At 40.4% G+C, this 16,132-nt stretch overlaps 1 protein-coding gene across 4 annotated transcripts in view; it reads left to right on the top strand.

Moving 5' to 3' along the window:
• sik2b (salt-inducible kinase 2b) overlaps nucleotides 1–15,720 on the top strand; it is a 185,277-nt gene extending 169,557 nt beyond the window's left edge. For 2 of the 4 annotated variants that reach the window (XM_061878547.1, XM_061878549.1), the window contains 4 exons: nucleotides 2,802–2,953; nucleotides 3,632–3,745; nucleotides 7,190–7,281; nucleotides 7,370–15,720. In XM_061878547.1, coding sequence (XP_061734531.1) covers nucleotides 2,802–2,953; nucleotides 3,632–3,745; nucleotides 7,190–7,281; nucleotides 7,370–7,949 — 938 coding nt within the window. In that variant the 3' untranslated portion in view covers nucleotides 7,950–15,720. The remainder of the gene's footprint in view (nucleotides 1–2,801; nucleotides 2,954–3,631; nucleotides 3,746–7,189; nucleotides 7,282–7,369) is intronic. The other 2 variants (XR_009802706.1, XM_061878548.1) reach the window with 2 other exon arrangements.
• The last annotated feature ends 412 nt before the right edge of the window (nucleotides 15,721–16,132 follow it).

A 16,132-nucleotide genomic window follows, 5' to 3' on the forward strand; every position in this document is an offset into this window, starting at 1 on the left:
CATTGATTAATGCATCCAGCGGGGCATCACAACAAAATGAGGCATAATAATGTGTTCATTCCACGACTGTATATATCGGTATCGGTCGATATCGGAATCGGTAATTAAGAGTTGGACAATATCGGCAAAAAAGCCATTATCGGACATCTCTAGAAATAATACATTTAGTAAGAGAAGAGAAAGTTCTTTATTGACGCGCATCATTTGAAGACTTTCGCAGGCCAAGTTAAATAATGTGAGTTTGGCACCAGTGATTGAAGGCGACACTTCAGTAGTTATCTTACTGTGTATATTTGATACATGCTATATCACAAGTGCGGTATGGCTCGGTTGGTAGAGCAGAGCAGCCATGCCAGCAACTTGAGGGTTTCAGGTTCGATCCCTGCTTCCGCCATCCTAGTCACTGCCGTTGTGTCCTTGGGCAAGGCACTTTACCCACCTGCTCCCAGTGCCACCCACACTGCTTTAAATGTAACTTAGATATTGGTGGAACCCAATATCTAAGTTACATTGTTACTATGTAAAGTGATTTGAGTCATTAGAGAAAAGTGCTATATAAATATACACTACCGTTCAAAAGTTACAATTTTGTGTTTTCCATGAAAAGTCACACTTATACGTTGTGAGATGAATAGAAAATAGATGCAAGACATTGACAAGGTTAGAAATAATGATTGTATTTGAAATTCTTTTTTTTTTACATCAAACTTTGCTTTCGTCAAAGAATCCTCCATTTTGCAGCAATTACAGCATTGCAGACCTTTGGCATTTTGGTTGTTAATTTGTTGAAGTAATCTGGAGAAATTGCACCCCACGCTTCTAGAAGCAGCTCCCACAAGTTGGATTAGTTGGATGGTCACTTCTTGCCTACCACACGCTCAAGCTGCTCCCACAACAGCTCAATGGCGTTCAGATCTGGTGACTGCGCTGGCCACTCCATCAGCTGCCTGCTTCTTCTCTAAATAGTTCTTGCACAATTTGGAGGTGTGTTTTGGGTCATTGTCCTGTTGTAGGAGGACATTGGCTCCAATCAAGCGCTGTCCACTGGCGTTGCAAAATGGAGTGATAGCCTTCCTTATTCAGAATCCCTGTTAGCCTTTATAAATCTCCCACCTTACCAGCACCAAAGCAACCCCAGACCCTCACATGACCTCCAGCATGCTTAACAGATGGCGTCAGGCATTCTTCCAGCATCTTTTCAGTTGTTCTGCGTCTCACAAACGTTCTTCTTTGTGATCCAAACACCTCAAACTTGGATCCATCCGTCCACAACACTTTTTTCCAGTCTTCCTCTGTCCAATGTCTGTGTTCTTTTGCCCATCTTAATCTTTTTCTTTTATTGGCCAGTCTCAGATATGGCTTTTTCTTTGCCACTCTGCCCTGAAGCCCAGAATCCCGCAGCCGCCTCTTCACTGTAGATGTTGACACTCGTGTTTTGTGGGTACTATTTAATGAAGATGCCTTAAAACTCATCTGTATACTCTAGTCTTTAAATAGACCTCCTTTTTAGATCAGTTGATCTGCCGCTTCTTTTCTTTCTCCTATGTCCCCCCCTCCCTTGTGGAGGGGGTCCGGTCCGATGACCATGGATGAAGTACTGGCTGTCCAGAGTCGAGACCCAGGATGGACCGCTCGCCTGTGTATCGGTTGGGGACGTCTCTACGCTGCTGATCCGCTTGAGATGGTTTCCTGTGGACGGGACTCTCGCTGCTGTCTTGGATCCGCTTGAACTGAACTCTCGCGGCTGTGTTGGAGCCACTATGGATTGAACTTTCACAGTATCATGTTAGACCCGCTCCACATCCATTGCTTTCGGTCCCCTAGAGAGGGGGGGTTGCCCACATTTGAGGTCCTCTCCAAGGTTTCTCATAGTCAGCATTGTCACTGGCGTCCCACTGGATGTGAATTCTCCCTGCCCACTGGGTGTGAGTTTTCCTTGCCCTTTTGTGGGTTCTTCCGAGGATGTTGTAGTCGTAATGATTTGTGCAGTCCTTTGAGACATTTGTGATTTGGGGCTATATAAATAAACATTGATTGATTGATGCCAGTTGGGGCCCTTTGAGGCGTCTGTTTCTCAAACTAAAGACTCTAATGTACTTATCTTCTTGCTCAGTTGTGCAACGCAGCCTCCCACTTCTTTTTCTACTCTGTTTAGAGCCTGTTTGTGCTGTCCTCTGAAGGAAGTAGTATACACCGTTGTAGGAAATCTTCAATTTCTTAGCAATTTCTCGCATGGAATAGCCTTCATTTCTTAGAACAAGAATAGACTGTCGAGTTTCAGATTAAAGTTCTCTTTTTCTGGCCATTTTGAGCATTTAAGTGACCCCACAAATGTGATGCTCCAGAAAGTCAATCTGCTCAAAGGAAGGTCAGTTTTGTAGCTTCTGTAACGAGCTAAACTGTTTTTAGATGTGTGAACATGCTTGCACAAATGTTTTCTAATCATCAATTAGCCTTCTGGGCCAATGAGCAAACACATTGTACCATTAGAACACTGGAGTGATAGTTGCTGGAAATACACCTATGGAGAAATTGCACCAAAAACCAGACATTTGCAGCTAGAATAGTCATTTACCACATTAGCAATGTATAGAGTGTATTTCTTTAAAGTTAAGACTAGTTTAAAGTTATCTTCTTTAAAAAGTACAGTGCTTTTCGTTCAGAAATAAGGACATTTCAATGTGACCCCAAACTTTTGACTGGTAGTGTAATTCACTTCAATAAGATACAAACACACCCGTGGAGCCAAGCTGTCGATGAAAAATGTTGTTTTTATTGATGAGATGTCCATATTTTTCCAGGTCTGGTGGCCTTTCGGCAGCACCTTCAGAACTTGGCGCGGACCAAAGGCATCCTCGAGCTGAACAAAGTCCAGATGCTGGTGGAGCAGATGGGCGAAGGGGCCGCCATGGGCCCACCGGGGCCCCAGCATCACTTGCACAACCTCCTGGAGGTGAGCGGCATGAACCAACCAAGACAAAACACACAGCTCGCTGCTTTCCTCGCCTAATTCTGTCCAGAAATGTTAGAAAAAAAAAAAAAAAAAAGCAGGCACCCGGGCTGTTGTGTAAGCCCTGGAGAGCCGGCCAACTGCGGCTTGTTTACTGTGTCTGGTCCCCCTGGGGCCCGCTGGAGCCCGGGCCAAAGTGAATGCCGCCATTGTTAAAGTCGGCCAGACTTACTCGTAGCGGAGCCTGGCATTCAATAAGCACACAAGATGATACACACTGTACGGGGAAAAAGAGAGTCATGGGATTTCCAGTAAATACAAATAGAGGAAAAAAAAAAAATACCACGATTAATAGCCAAAGCTGACAAGATCTGCTTGTTCTCATGCCGCTCATCTTTCATAATGCAATAACACAGCTCTTAGGCTTGGCCCCCCGTCATCCTTTTAATATGCCCTCATTCTCTCTAACTAATGTGTAATCCCTGTGGAACATGCCATTTAGCGAAAGGCATCTGGCTGATCAGTCAACACAAAGGCATGTTGGCAGCGCACATTACGGCTAATCCAGTTAGACCACGCCATGAATCTCCCGGGCCCCGACACGGCTCGACGAGGCCACACGCTGTCCTGCAACTGACGTAAACATCCTGCCTTCTGACTCCTGATGTTTGTGTTGGACAGGGGGAGGCATCCAAGCAACAGGAGGGCCCCACTTTGTACCAAGGTGGGCCGCAGCCGCCTCTCCTTTCGCGCAGGCAGAGTTTGGAGACCCAGTACCTCACCCATCATCTGCAGGTACGCTCTGACGCAACAACACATCTCATTCATCAGTCAGGGGGTTGTTTTCTCCGGATTGGAGGGAGTGATTTGCCATTTTGAACAATTGCATGCCATGTCCCATTTTAAGGGCAGATGTGTGGCGACTTGTCCAGGGTGTACCCCGCCTTCCACCCAAATGCAGCTGAGATATGCTCCAGCACTCCCCTGTGACACCAAAAGGGACAAGCGGTAGTAAATGGATGGATGGATAGATATAATAACCCTACCCCAATTGGAGAGCTCAATCAAATGCAATTATTTTAGGCCTTTTTTTTAAAGGATTCTCCCATTTTCCACACTCCCTTCTTTCCTATTGACTTCCCTTTAAAGTTTTTTATTTTTAAACGGTTACTTCCGTGGCAACACTCAGTAAACATAGCTGTATCCTACAACCTGTAAAAATGCAGGCTTCAAAATAAAAGCATGCCAGTACGCAGGCTAGTATGTGCACTGCAAAAACTGAAATCTAAGTAAGATGAAATATCTCAAATAAGGCTGATATTTGCTTATTTTCTGTCTAAGATAATCCTTCTCACTAAGCAGATTTTATGTTAGTGTTTTACTTGTTTTAAGGGTTTTGATACTAATTTATCTCAGTAAGATATTACAGCTTGTTGCTGAGATTTGATGACCTATATTGAGTAAAACATGCTTGAAACTAGAATATCAAGTGTTGTAAAACTGTGTCATCAACACTCACAAGTATAAAACTACTTTTTAAAATAATTTCTTATTTCAAGCATGAAAAAAAAAATCATGACTTTGACACAATTAAAACAGATGACAGCCAAATGGACTTTGCTGTTTTATTTTCAATGAAAGGATAGAAAATACGTACTCATATAGTAGTGCAGTTATTTGTCAAAACGGGGCCTATGGTGTGGTTTGTTTTCCCGGAATGCAAAGGAAAGTGACGGGACATGGCGTGAAGGGAAAGACATATTTTAGTTTATCTATAAAAAAAAAAAAAAAAAAAAAAAGGCGCGCACAAGGCGGAGAACAAACTTGGCTAAAAAAACAAAAACTACCACAAAGACAAAACTATGGATATGAAACAAAAGACTCGCTAAACGTGACATGAATAAACAAAACTTACTTGGAAGGAAATGAGCAGAGCGATACATAACCAGAGTGAACAGAGCATGGAGCAACAACAATGACGCCAGCCTGACTGCCTGGCAACTACAAGCTTAAATAATAGTGACATGATTAACACAGATGCGTGAGTCCTAAATAAATCAGGTGCGTCAGTCTAAATGAGTGCAGGTGAACTAATCGGTCGTCATGGTGACAAAACAACGGAGCGTAAACAGGAACTAAAAAGAGTCTTAAACCAACAGAACATAACGAAACAAAACGTGACTACAGAACATGACATTGGTGAGAATATACTTATTTTAAGGTATTTTGGGGTTTATAGAGGTTAGTTAATTTTACTTGTTTTTGAAAGTCTTGACAAGCCAAATTTTCTTGTTCTATTGACGGATAATGTTGTTTAGTTCAAATAAAATACCTCTCATTTTTGTATTTTTTATTCTTGTTTTTGAACACTGACTTTTTGCAGTGTGAGGTGGGAATTTGTCTCAAATCTGATAATTGGGGCGACGATTTGATTCACAATATTTAATGATTCAAAATGATTGTCGTAATTAGTTATTTAGTGTATAAATTGTAAAAAAAAACTTTTCAAAACTGGTTACAAAAGCTCCTCTTGGCTGCTGAGGTACAACTTCTATGCAGTGTTGGCCTAAAAAGCATCTTATAAAAAAGTTTATTTAATTTTTTTTTTAACAAGAATCACAGAACGTTAATCTAATAAAATAAAAATAAAAACTCCAAACCAATCCCAATTTTACTATATTTAGAATTATTTTTTTCAACAAGAATCACAGAATGTTAATGAATCTAATAAAATTAAAATAAAAACTCCAACCTAATCCCAGCTTTACAATACTTAGGATACACATACAAATACAATATTAAAAAGAAGGAAAACCATAAGTGTGTGTGTGTTTGTGTAAGTACAAGGTGTCACAAAAAATGTATACACAACTTAAATAATGTCAAACTAGATGTTTATTATAATTGTATAATTTCCAAAATGCAAAAGTATTTAAAAACATGTGCAGATGATTTTGACAAGTTTGCCATACAGACTCTCTTGGACTTTGCAGAAAGATGACACATGTACAGTCTGAATTGTTTTTGGGAGACCTCAGACACTTAAATCAGGGGTCAGCAACCTTTTTGAAACCAAGAGCTACTTTTTGGGTACTGATTAATGCGAAGGGCGACCAGTTTGATACACACTTAAATTAATTGCCAGAAATAGCCAATTTGCTCAACTTACCTTTTAATAAATCTATATATATATATATATATATATATATATATATATATATATATATATAAAGGGTATTTCTGTCTGTCATTCCATTCGTATATTTATTTTCCTTTTACGGAAGGTTTTTTTGTAGAGAATAAATGATGAAAAAAACACTTAATTGAACGGTTTAAAAGAGGAGAAAACAGGAAAAAAATGAAAATTAAATTTTGAAACAGTTTATCTTCAATTTCGAGAAAAACTAGCTAATTCGAATCTTTTTGAAAAAATTAAAGAATTTATGGAACATCATTGGTAAATTTTCCTGATTAAGATTAATTTTAGAATTTTTATGACATGTTTTAAATAAGTTAAAATCCAATCTGCACTTTTTTTTAGAATATATAACAAATTAGACCAAGCTATATTTCTAACAAAGACAAATCCTTATTTCTTCTATATTTTCCAAAACAGAAGCTAAAATGAAGAATTTTATTAAAATGCATTTATTATTCTTTATTAATATTTATTTTAAAAAAAAATTTACTTGAACATTGATTTAAATTGTCAGGAAAGAAAAGTAACGAATTTAAAAGGTATATATGTGTTTAAAAATCCTAAAATAATTTTTAAGATTGTATTTTTTCTCTAAAATTGTCTTTCTGAAAAAAATGAATTTATTTAAACAAGTGAAGACCAAGTCTTTAAAAATGTTTCTTGGATTTTCAAATTCTATTTGAGTTTTGTCTCTCTTAAAATTAAAAATGTCGAGCAAAGCGAGACCAGCTTGCTAGTAAATAAATACAATTTACAAAATTGAGGCAGCTCACTGGTAAGTTTCTGCTATTTGAGCTATTTTTGAACGGGCACAACGTTGGTTAATCCTGACTTAAACTATTATATTATGTAATATTATATAAAACTAAAATAGTTTTAGGCCCTGTGATGAGGTGGCGACTTGTCCAGGGTGTACACCACACCGCCTTCCGCCCGATTGTAGCTGAGATATGCACCAGCGCCCCCCGAATAAGCGGTGGAAAAATGGATGGATGGACAGATAATAGTTTTAATTCTTTGGCAATGTTTCTTGTGTGTAGCAGACCAGTGTTTTGGCAAACAATCCCACGAGCTGCCAAATGTTCTGTCAGGACTCTCCCAGAAGTTTAGAGCAGCAACTGCAAGAACACAGGTGAGACTACTCAGCTGCTCCTTCAGCTGACATACAGTATTGTAAGGATTGGAAGTGGATGAGCTCTTTTCGTGTTTCCTCCTCCCAGACTGAACCAGAAGAGGATGTACCTGCAGCAGTCCCAGGGTCTGGGCCTGCCGGTCTACTTCAACCAGATGCAGATCGCCGAAGGATCCTACCCAGGCGGTGGCCCCCCTCTGGACCTTGCGGCTTCCCAGAACTCTCCCCCTATGGTGTCCCAGCCTCAAACTCAGCAACCAGGCAGCCAGCAAGCCTCGCCGTCGTACGGCCACCCCCACAGTCTGACCCCCCTCATGGAGCCGGGGGAGGGGCCTGTTTACGATCCCTACATGAGCCACCACCCCTACGCCCAGCACCTCCCCCCCGGCCCCCACCTGCAGCACCTCCACCACCACCAGCCCCACGAAGGTTACCGCTACCCCATAGAGCAGCAGGCTGCGGGCCTGGGGCCCCAGTACGAGTTCCCCTCGGACCTGGGCCTGCTCCCTGCCTCTGTCCCGGGGGAAGTGGGGGCTTGCTACGGGGGGCCAGACGGCGAGCAGGGCCAGCAGGAAGGTCTGGTTCTCTCCCAACTGCAGAGCCCGCTCTTGGACAGCGAGATGATGGAGACGGTGGACTCTCAGCACGGCTTTGTGCTGGTCAACTGAAACCTCGGCGCAGTGTTCGGAGAGAGAGCCCAACATGTGGAGGCGCAGCAACAGGGAGGGCAATGTGTTAGAAACTCCTAGAACACTTTCCTACCCAAAACCCTCTCTTAGCTCACCTCCCTTTTGTCCCGCCCACACGGAGCGAGGGACACGTGCGCCGCGGCCGCCAGGAGTTTGGAAGCCGGCGGCGAGCAAAAGCACAAAAGAGGCCGGCAGAGTTTGAGTTTGTCAAATAATGACGGGAGGGTCCCAGGTGCACGACACTAACAGGACGTGACTTTTTCTAACTACTGAACTAACTGCTTACACTACTGAAAGGTGCGCGTGGACACCCGAGACAAGATGGCGCCTGATTTGTGTCCTCGGATAAGACGACTGAAGATTCTCCTCTCACCTGGCGAATAGTGATGCAATATTCCTCCTGATTGGCTGTGGGACTGATGACATCACCAGGAGGGCGAGATGTGAGTGGCGTTTTTGTTTTGCACATGTCAGGAAGAATGTCACATGACTTTGGGAATGTAAGGAAGACATCATGTGATCACTTTGACGGACTGGGGATCATTTTCTTTTGAATCGCTTCACAGCCCTCGGACTGAAAACTCTTCCCTGCAGGCGCTGACAGTCACGTGATCTGTTGTTCCACGCTCAACGGAACGTTCTAGAAGGAGCGAGGGCGGCAAGTGTAGCAGCAGGTCAACACTTTCCACCTTTCTTTTTCTTCTGCTTATTTACACCAAGGAGTATTAGGGCTACTCTAAAAACAGGCCAGAAAAAGTTGCAATTTTACTCAAAATCAAATATTTGTAAAAAAAAATATATATATATATATATATATATTATTTCTTTTTAAAAAGCAATTTTTTTTTTTTGGGGGGTCTTATTTCAACTTTAAAATTATGACTTTTTTTAATATTCTTGTAACGTTCCATTTTTTTCATTAGGACTAAGAGAAGAGTAACAATCATAATTTTAGGAGAAGGTATTTTACAGCAATAATTTAACTTTAAAAGAATAAAATGTGATGAGGTGGCGACTTGTCCAGGGTGTACCCCGCCTGCCGCCCGAATGCAGCTGAGATAGGCTCCAGTCATAACTACGCTTCTTTCTCTAAGTTGTGTCTCAAGGAGTTTAAAGTCCTACTGAAAGCCACGCAGTCTGATAGTTTATATATCAATGATGAAATATTAACATTGCAACACATGACAATACGCCCGCTTTAGTTTACTAAATTGTAATTTTAAATTTTTGCGCCGAAGTATCCTGCTGAAACTTTTTTTTTTTTTTAATAAGGGTTTATTTATAAATTTCAACAATTACAAACAGTAAGACAAACAACAATATACAACATTATAAAACATTATGAAAACAGTACAAAACAGCGCCAGGGGGTTGTAAACCTCCTGCTGAAACTTTGCGGCATGATGACGCGTGCGCGTGACATCACACATTGTAAAGGACATTTTGTTCCAGCACCATTCCCAGCTATAAGTTGTCTCATTTCATCGAATAATTCCACAGTATTATGGAACTCTGTGTTGCTGAATATTTTTGCAATGTGTTCAATGAATAATGGAGACATCAAAGAAGAAAGCTGTAGGTGGGAAGCGGTGTATTGCGGCCGCCTTTAGCAACACAAACACAGCCGGTGTTTCATCGTTTACATTCCCGAAAGATGACAGTCAAGCTTTACTATGGAACAGAGCGGTCAAGCGAACACGGTTGGATTGGACCACACACACAAAGTACGGTGTATTATGCAGCGATTATGTCGAAAGATCGGGTTTCGAAGAGGGTCCCTTGCGAAGGGCAGAGATGGGCATCGACCTTCAGGTTGTACAGGTACGACCATATAATCTCACTAAAACACTAGTAACACAATAAGCAGATAAGGGATTTTCCAGAGTTTTCCTAGTAAATGTGTCTAATAACATCTAAAGCGCTCCCACTGCCCTAGTCTTTTTTTAATTTTTCTAGTCCTTCACTCATTATCCTCATCCACGAATCTTTCATTTTCAATTAATGGGGAAATTGTCGCTTGCTCGGTCCGAATCGCTCTCGCTGGTGGTGGCCATGATTGTAAACAATGTTCAGATGTGAGGAACTCCACAACTCGTGACATCACGCGCACATCGTCTGCTACTTCCGGTACAGGCAAGGCTTTTTTTATCAGCACTAAAAGTTGCGAACTTTATCGTCGATGTTCTCTACTAAATCCTTTCAGCAAAAATATGGCAATATAGCGAAATGATCAAGTATGACACCTAGAATGGACCTGCTATCCCCGTTTAAATAAGAACATCTCATTTCAGTAGGCCTTTGAAGTCATGTTTTTTACAAGGAAAAAGTAACATATTTTCTGGAATAAAAGAAAAAGAACGTAGTAGTAATATTATATTTGTTTTGAAGGGGTCGTATTATGATTGTTTTCTACATGTAAAAGACTACCTTGTGGTCTACATAACATGTGCTGGTGTACTTGGTCAACATTCTACATCTTCGCAGGATGTGCCATTTTGTGGGCACATGCCTCCACTTTGACTGTCTTCTCCCGGTAAGCCAAGTTGTAGTTTTTAGCGCTTCCATGGCGAGTCTACTGACAGATACAGTCAAGAAAATAAGTATTTGAACACCCTGCTATTTTGCAAGTTCTCCCAGTTAGAAATCATAGAGGGGTCTGACATTTTCATCTGTATGAGAGATAACCTAAAAAGAAAAATCCAGAAATCACAATCTTTGATTTTTAACAATTTATTCGTATGATACAGCTGAAAATAAGTATTTGAACACCTGTCCATCAGCTAGAGTTCTGACCCTCAAAGACCTGTTAGTCGGCCTTTAAAAGTCCTCCTCCACTCCACTGTATTATCTGTGTGAGGTGGTTAGCTGCATAAAGACACCTGTCCACCACATACAATCAGTAAGACACAAACATTCAGCATGGCTAAGAGCAAAGAGCTGTCTGGCAGCTTGGTGAAAAAAGGTCCACTGTTGGAGCAATCATTAGAAAATGGAAGAAATTAAACATGACGCTCAATCTCAATGGGAGTGGAGCTCCATGCAAGATATCACCTGCTGGTGTCTCAATGATGCTAAGAAAGGGGAGGAATCAGCCCAGGACTACAAGAGCTGGGACCACTGTTTCCATGGTGATTGTTGGTAATACACTAAGACGCCATGGTTTAAAATCATGTATATCACAGAAGGTTCCCCTGCTTAAACCCGCACATGTTAAGGCCCGTCTTAAGTTTGCCAAAAACCATTTGGATGATCCACAGGAGTCATGGGAGAAAGTTTTGTGGACAAATGAGACCAAAATTGACCTTTTTGGTCATAATTCCACTATGTGTGCTTGGAGGAAGAATGATGCGTACCATCCCAAGAACACCATCCCTACTGTGAAGCATGGGGGTGGTAGCATCATGCTTTGGGGGTGTTTTTCTGCTCATGGGAGAGGACGACTGTACTGAATTAAGGAGAGGATGACTGCAGCCATGTATTGTGAGATTTTGGCCAAAAACCTTCCCTCAGTCAGATCATTGAAGACAAGTCGTGTCTGGATCTTCCAACATGACAATGACCCAAAGCACCCAGCCAGGAAAACCAAGACGTGGCTTCGTAAGAACCATATCAAGGTTCTGGAGAGGCCTAGCCAGTCTACAGACTTAAATCCAATTGAAAATCTTTGGAGGGAGCTGAAAGTCTGTATTATTCAGCGACAGCCCAGAAACCTGAGTGATCTAGAGAAGATCTGTGGGCCAAAATCCCTCCTGCAGTCTGAAAACCTGCTGAAGAACTACAGGAAACATTTTGACCTCTGTAACTGCAAACAAAGGCTACTCTACCAAATATTAATGTTGCTGTTCAAATACTTATTTTCAGCTCTATCACACAAATAAATAGTTAAAAAATCATAGATTGGGATTTCTGGATTTTTCTTTTTAGGTCATCTCTCACACTGGACATGCAGCTACTGTGAGAATGTCAGACCCCTCCATGATGTCTAAGTGGGAGAACTTGCAAAATAGCAGGCTGTTCAAATACTTATTTTCACTGTTTAAGTTTGAACTATAGGCTATGTTGTATTAGAAATGGCAACAGCAGAGGATGCACGTGCACGTACGAGCCAGTCTGCCCCACCAGAGGACAGAGAAAGAGGAGGAGCTTATTGACTAAAGCGCGGGATGATAATGGAAGAACTTTGGGTAAATGTCTACCTTGTATGGAAATAACCGATGACCTCACAATCGGGACAAATTCCAACCGGCGCATTTGGAGGAAAATATGAAGGAAGGCCAGATTATTTGTAAACATTTCCGTCATCCCTCCATGGATTGATTTGCAATTGTTGAGGACTTATGCAGATCCCAAATACAACTCAGGTGCCGGCTGGAAAGAAAAGTTGGTTTTGCATGATTGGGGCCCTTTAAGACATTTAAGAAACAAATCTGGGAAGAAGAGGACATTTTACGTTTATGATAACTTTGTTTCCAGTCGTAAAGTGACAGGTGAAAGTCGTAATGTTACCAGAAAAGAGGAATGTGCAAAAATTATTTGCTTATTTACACGAAAGGTTCCAATAAGAGAAAACATTCATTTAAAATAGTTTTTTTTTTAAACATTCACTTTTTTTTAACCATAAAATTGCAACTTTTTTCCTAAAATTGAGACGGAGAACTATTCTCCTTTAGTTTTTTTTATGACTTTATTCTCATTATGAAGTCGTAATGTTAACAGAAAAAGTTGCAATTAATTAAGGAAATTACAACTTTTTTTTAAACTTCAGACTCCAACTGTTTGCTCCCAAAATGCTGACCTTTTTAGCAGTCTTACTACTTAGTTCTCATACAATTTGGATTGTTTTTCCTCCTAAAAGAACATCTTTGATCTGTAATATTCTGACTTTACATTTCAAGTACCGTATTTCCTTGAATTACCGCAGGGGCGCTAATTCATTTAAATCCTCTTCTCACTCCGGCGCTTACCAAAGGCATGCAGTAAAAATTTGAGTGTGATGTAAGCTTGGGCCTTAAATCCTACTGAATAGCTCTTAATCTTCTGCCCTTTATGCGATTTCAAATTACTGGGATTGAAATCAACCTCCTCCATTTTGAAAATTGTGAGGTCGTGACTTTGACCCGGCGGTAAAACTAAGCATGCGCTAATTATTTTGCGAAGCGAGTTTGACCCGGCAGTAATTCAAGGCAATAGCATACTATATTGTAAAGTTACGAGAAAAAAAGAATGTGCAAAAATAATTTGCAATTTTACACAAAAGGTTGTAATTATGTAAGAGAAAACATATTTCATTAAAAAAAAGTTTTTCAAAATTCACTTTTTTACCATAAAATTGTGACTTGTTTTCCTTAAGTTGAGATGGAGAACTGTTCTTCTTTAGGCTTTTTTATGACTTTATTCTCATTATGAAGTCGTAATGTTAACAGAAAAAGTTGCAATTTTGTGAGAAAAAAGTACAAGAGTAATTGAGTTAAAGGCCTACTGAATAGCGACCACGCAGTCTGATAGTTTATATATCAATGATGAAATATTAACATTGCAACACATGACAATACGGCCTTTTTAGTTGACTAAATTGCAATTCAAAATTTCCCGCAAAGTGTCGTGTTGAAAACGTCGCGGTTTGATGACTCGTATGATGACTCGTATGATGACGCGTGCGTTTGACGTCTCGGGTTGTAGCGTACATTATTTTCCAGCCCGATCCAAGCTATAAGTAGTCCGCTTTAATCGCATAATTACACAGTATTCTGGACATCTGTGTTGCTGAATCTTTTGCAATTTGTTCAATTAATAATGGAGACGTCAAAGAAGAAAGATGGAGGTGGGAAGCTTTTAGCCTTTAGCCACACAAACACAGCCGGTGTTTCCTTGTTTAGAATTCCCGAAGATGAAGCTTTACTATGGAACAGAGCGGTCAAGCGAACATAGATCCCGACTACATGTCAACAGTCAGTTTTCGGTGAGAAAATTGTGGTAATAAGTCGCCTCTTACCAGAGACATCAGTGGAGCTTCCGTTTTGCTGCAGCTGCCGTGACTTCCCTCAGAGACTCTGGCGTCAACACATCCGTGGCCACACCCCTGCGACTTTCAGGTACTATTCATTCTCACTGAAACACAAGCAACACAAAAGGCAGATAAGGGATTTTCCAAAATTATCTTAGTAAATGTGTCTAATAACATCTGAATCGCTCGCTTTTTTTTTCTTTTTTCTGGTCCTTCACTCTAAATTTCTTTCATCCTCGCTCAAATTAATGGGAAAATTGGCACTTTCTCGATCCGAATCGCTCTCGCCGCTGGTGGCCATGATTGTAAACAATGTTCAGATGTGAGGAGCCCTACAACCCGTGATGTCACGCGCACATCGTCTGCTACTTCCGGTACAGGCAAGGCTTTTTTATTAGCGACCAAAAGTTGCGAACTTTATCGTGGATGTTCTCTACTAAATCCTTTCAGCAAAAATATGGCAATATCGCGAAATGATCAAGTTGCTATCCCCGTTTGAATAAAAAAATCTCATTTCAGTAGGCCTTTAAAGAGGATCCTTTAAATCTACATTTCAAAGACTTCCTGCTGGTGCAGATATGAAATATGTTTAGCATATGCTTTGGCACAGTCACTTTTATCGCCCATTTTTCTAAGTCTTGTAGCTTCCAGACTGCAAATGAAACCACACCCCGCCCTCCCTAAAGGAGTCAGAATGTATCTTTAGAAAAAGTACACAGTTTAAATGTCCATCTTGAAGTCATCGCCGCTAGTTGAAAACGATAAACCTGATATAGATGCACTCGGTCACAACATTAGGTACACTGGCTGATTGACTCTGCATTTTAAAAAAAAAGAGCTGCTAATATGCCGGTGTCGTTAAGCACATGCCACATTTATATAACAATAATAGTCCATCTTAAAGCCATCATAGTTCAATGCCACGCCGTAATAGTCCCCATTTACAAATATTGTCTGTGGATAAAAACACTTGGAGATACAGAATATTTGCAACATCATCATCAGAGGAGAAACTGCCTGTTTTCTTACCCTGATGATGACTTGTCATTCTCTGCCGTCCAAGTGTGAAATCCACCATGTGAAAGTGGTACAGGTGGTAGAAGAAAGAACCTACCACAATCTACTCATTGGATGTTTAGTGTCCAGTGTGCCTTCTTACTGGTCACACGGTCTTGAAAATCTAGTCAGTTGTACTTCCTGCCATGAATTGATTAACGTGGACCCCGACTTAAAAGAGTTGAAAAACTTATTGGGGTGTTACCATTTAGTGGTCAATTGTACGGAATATGTACTGTACTGTGCAATCTACTAATACAAGTATCTATCAATCAATCCTGCTTATAGTTATGCCCGCTCCAAAGTAACAAAAACTTTCTTTTTCTTTCTTTTCTTACAAAAGGTACAGAAACCAAAGTCCCTCAGATGTTTACTAGTACGAGCCAACACCACTTTCTCTTTCTTTCACTCAACTTTTGTTTTTTTATTTGCTATATTTGGCTTCCTGTCGGCACGCGTCAAAAGTATTCTAGCAATATTTGTGTCAAAGTGAGACTGAAAGTAGTACAAGTGGTAGTGGAGGAGGATGTGTTTCTTAGTACTTATTACACACACACACACACACACACACACACACACACACCTGCTGACAAAACAAGAAGAAGAAATAGAATTTTATATCTACCCTCATTGTTGTCAACCACACATAAGCTAACTTGCTGTTGAGATTAAAAAGGTTTATTGAACAAATTGATGCTGCTTTGTATTTCTTTAAAGTGGAATGATGATATATTTGAAGCATTACTCTTGCAACCTGGGCCAACATCAACAACATCAAACAATATGTTGTGGTTACGGTTGTTTCCCCGCCAACATCGGAAATTGTGCTCCTCATTTCTTTTTAAGAACCATTTTTAAAAAAGTTGCTTTCGCAGTACAGTAAACTCAGGAAAATAATCACAAAAATGTGTATTTAATCATTTTGAAACAAGGTCTTAAACAGTCTTAAATCTAGCAATTTAAATTTGAGGCCTTAAATATTATTTTTTTGGGGAATTTAAATGTGATGGGATATAATAATGGTTCATTGTTCAATTCCAAATGAAGTGGTACATTTCTATCAATAATAATCGAGTATATAAGTGTAGTAAGGAAGTATTTC

Source organism: Nerophis ophidion, linkage group LG18 (assembly GCF_033978795.1).
Source record: "Nerophis ophidion isolate RoL-2023_Sa linkage group LG18, RoL_Noph_v1.0, whole genome shotgun sequence".
Taxonomy (NCBI): Eukaryota; Metazoa; Chordata; class Actinopteri; order Syngnathiformes; family Syngnathidae; genus Nerophis; species Nerophis ophidion.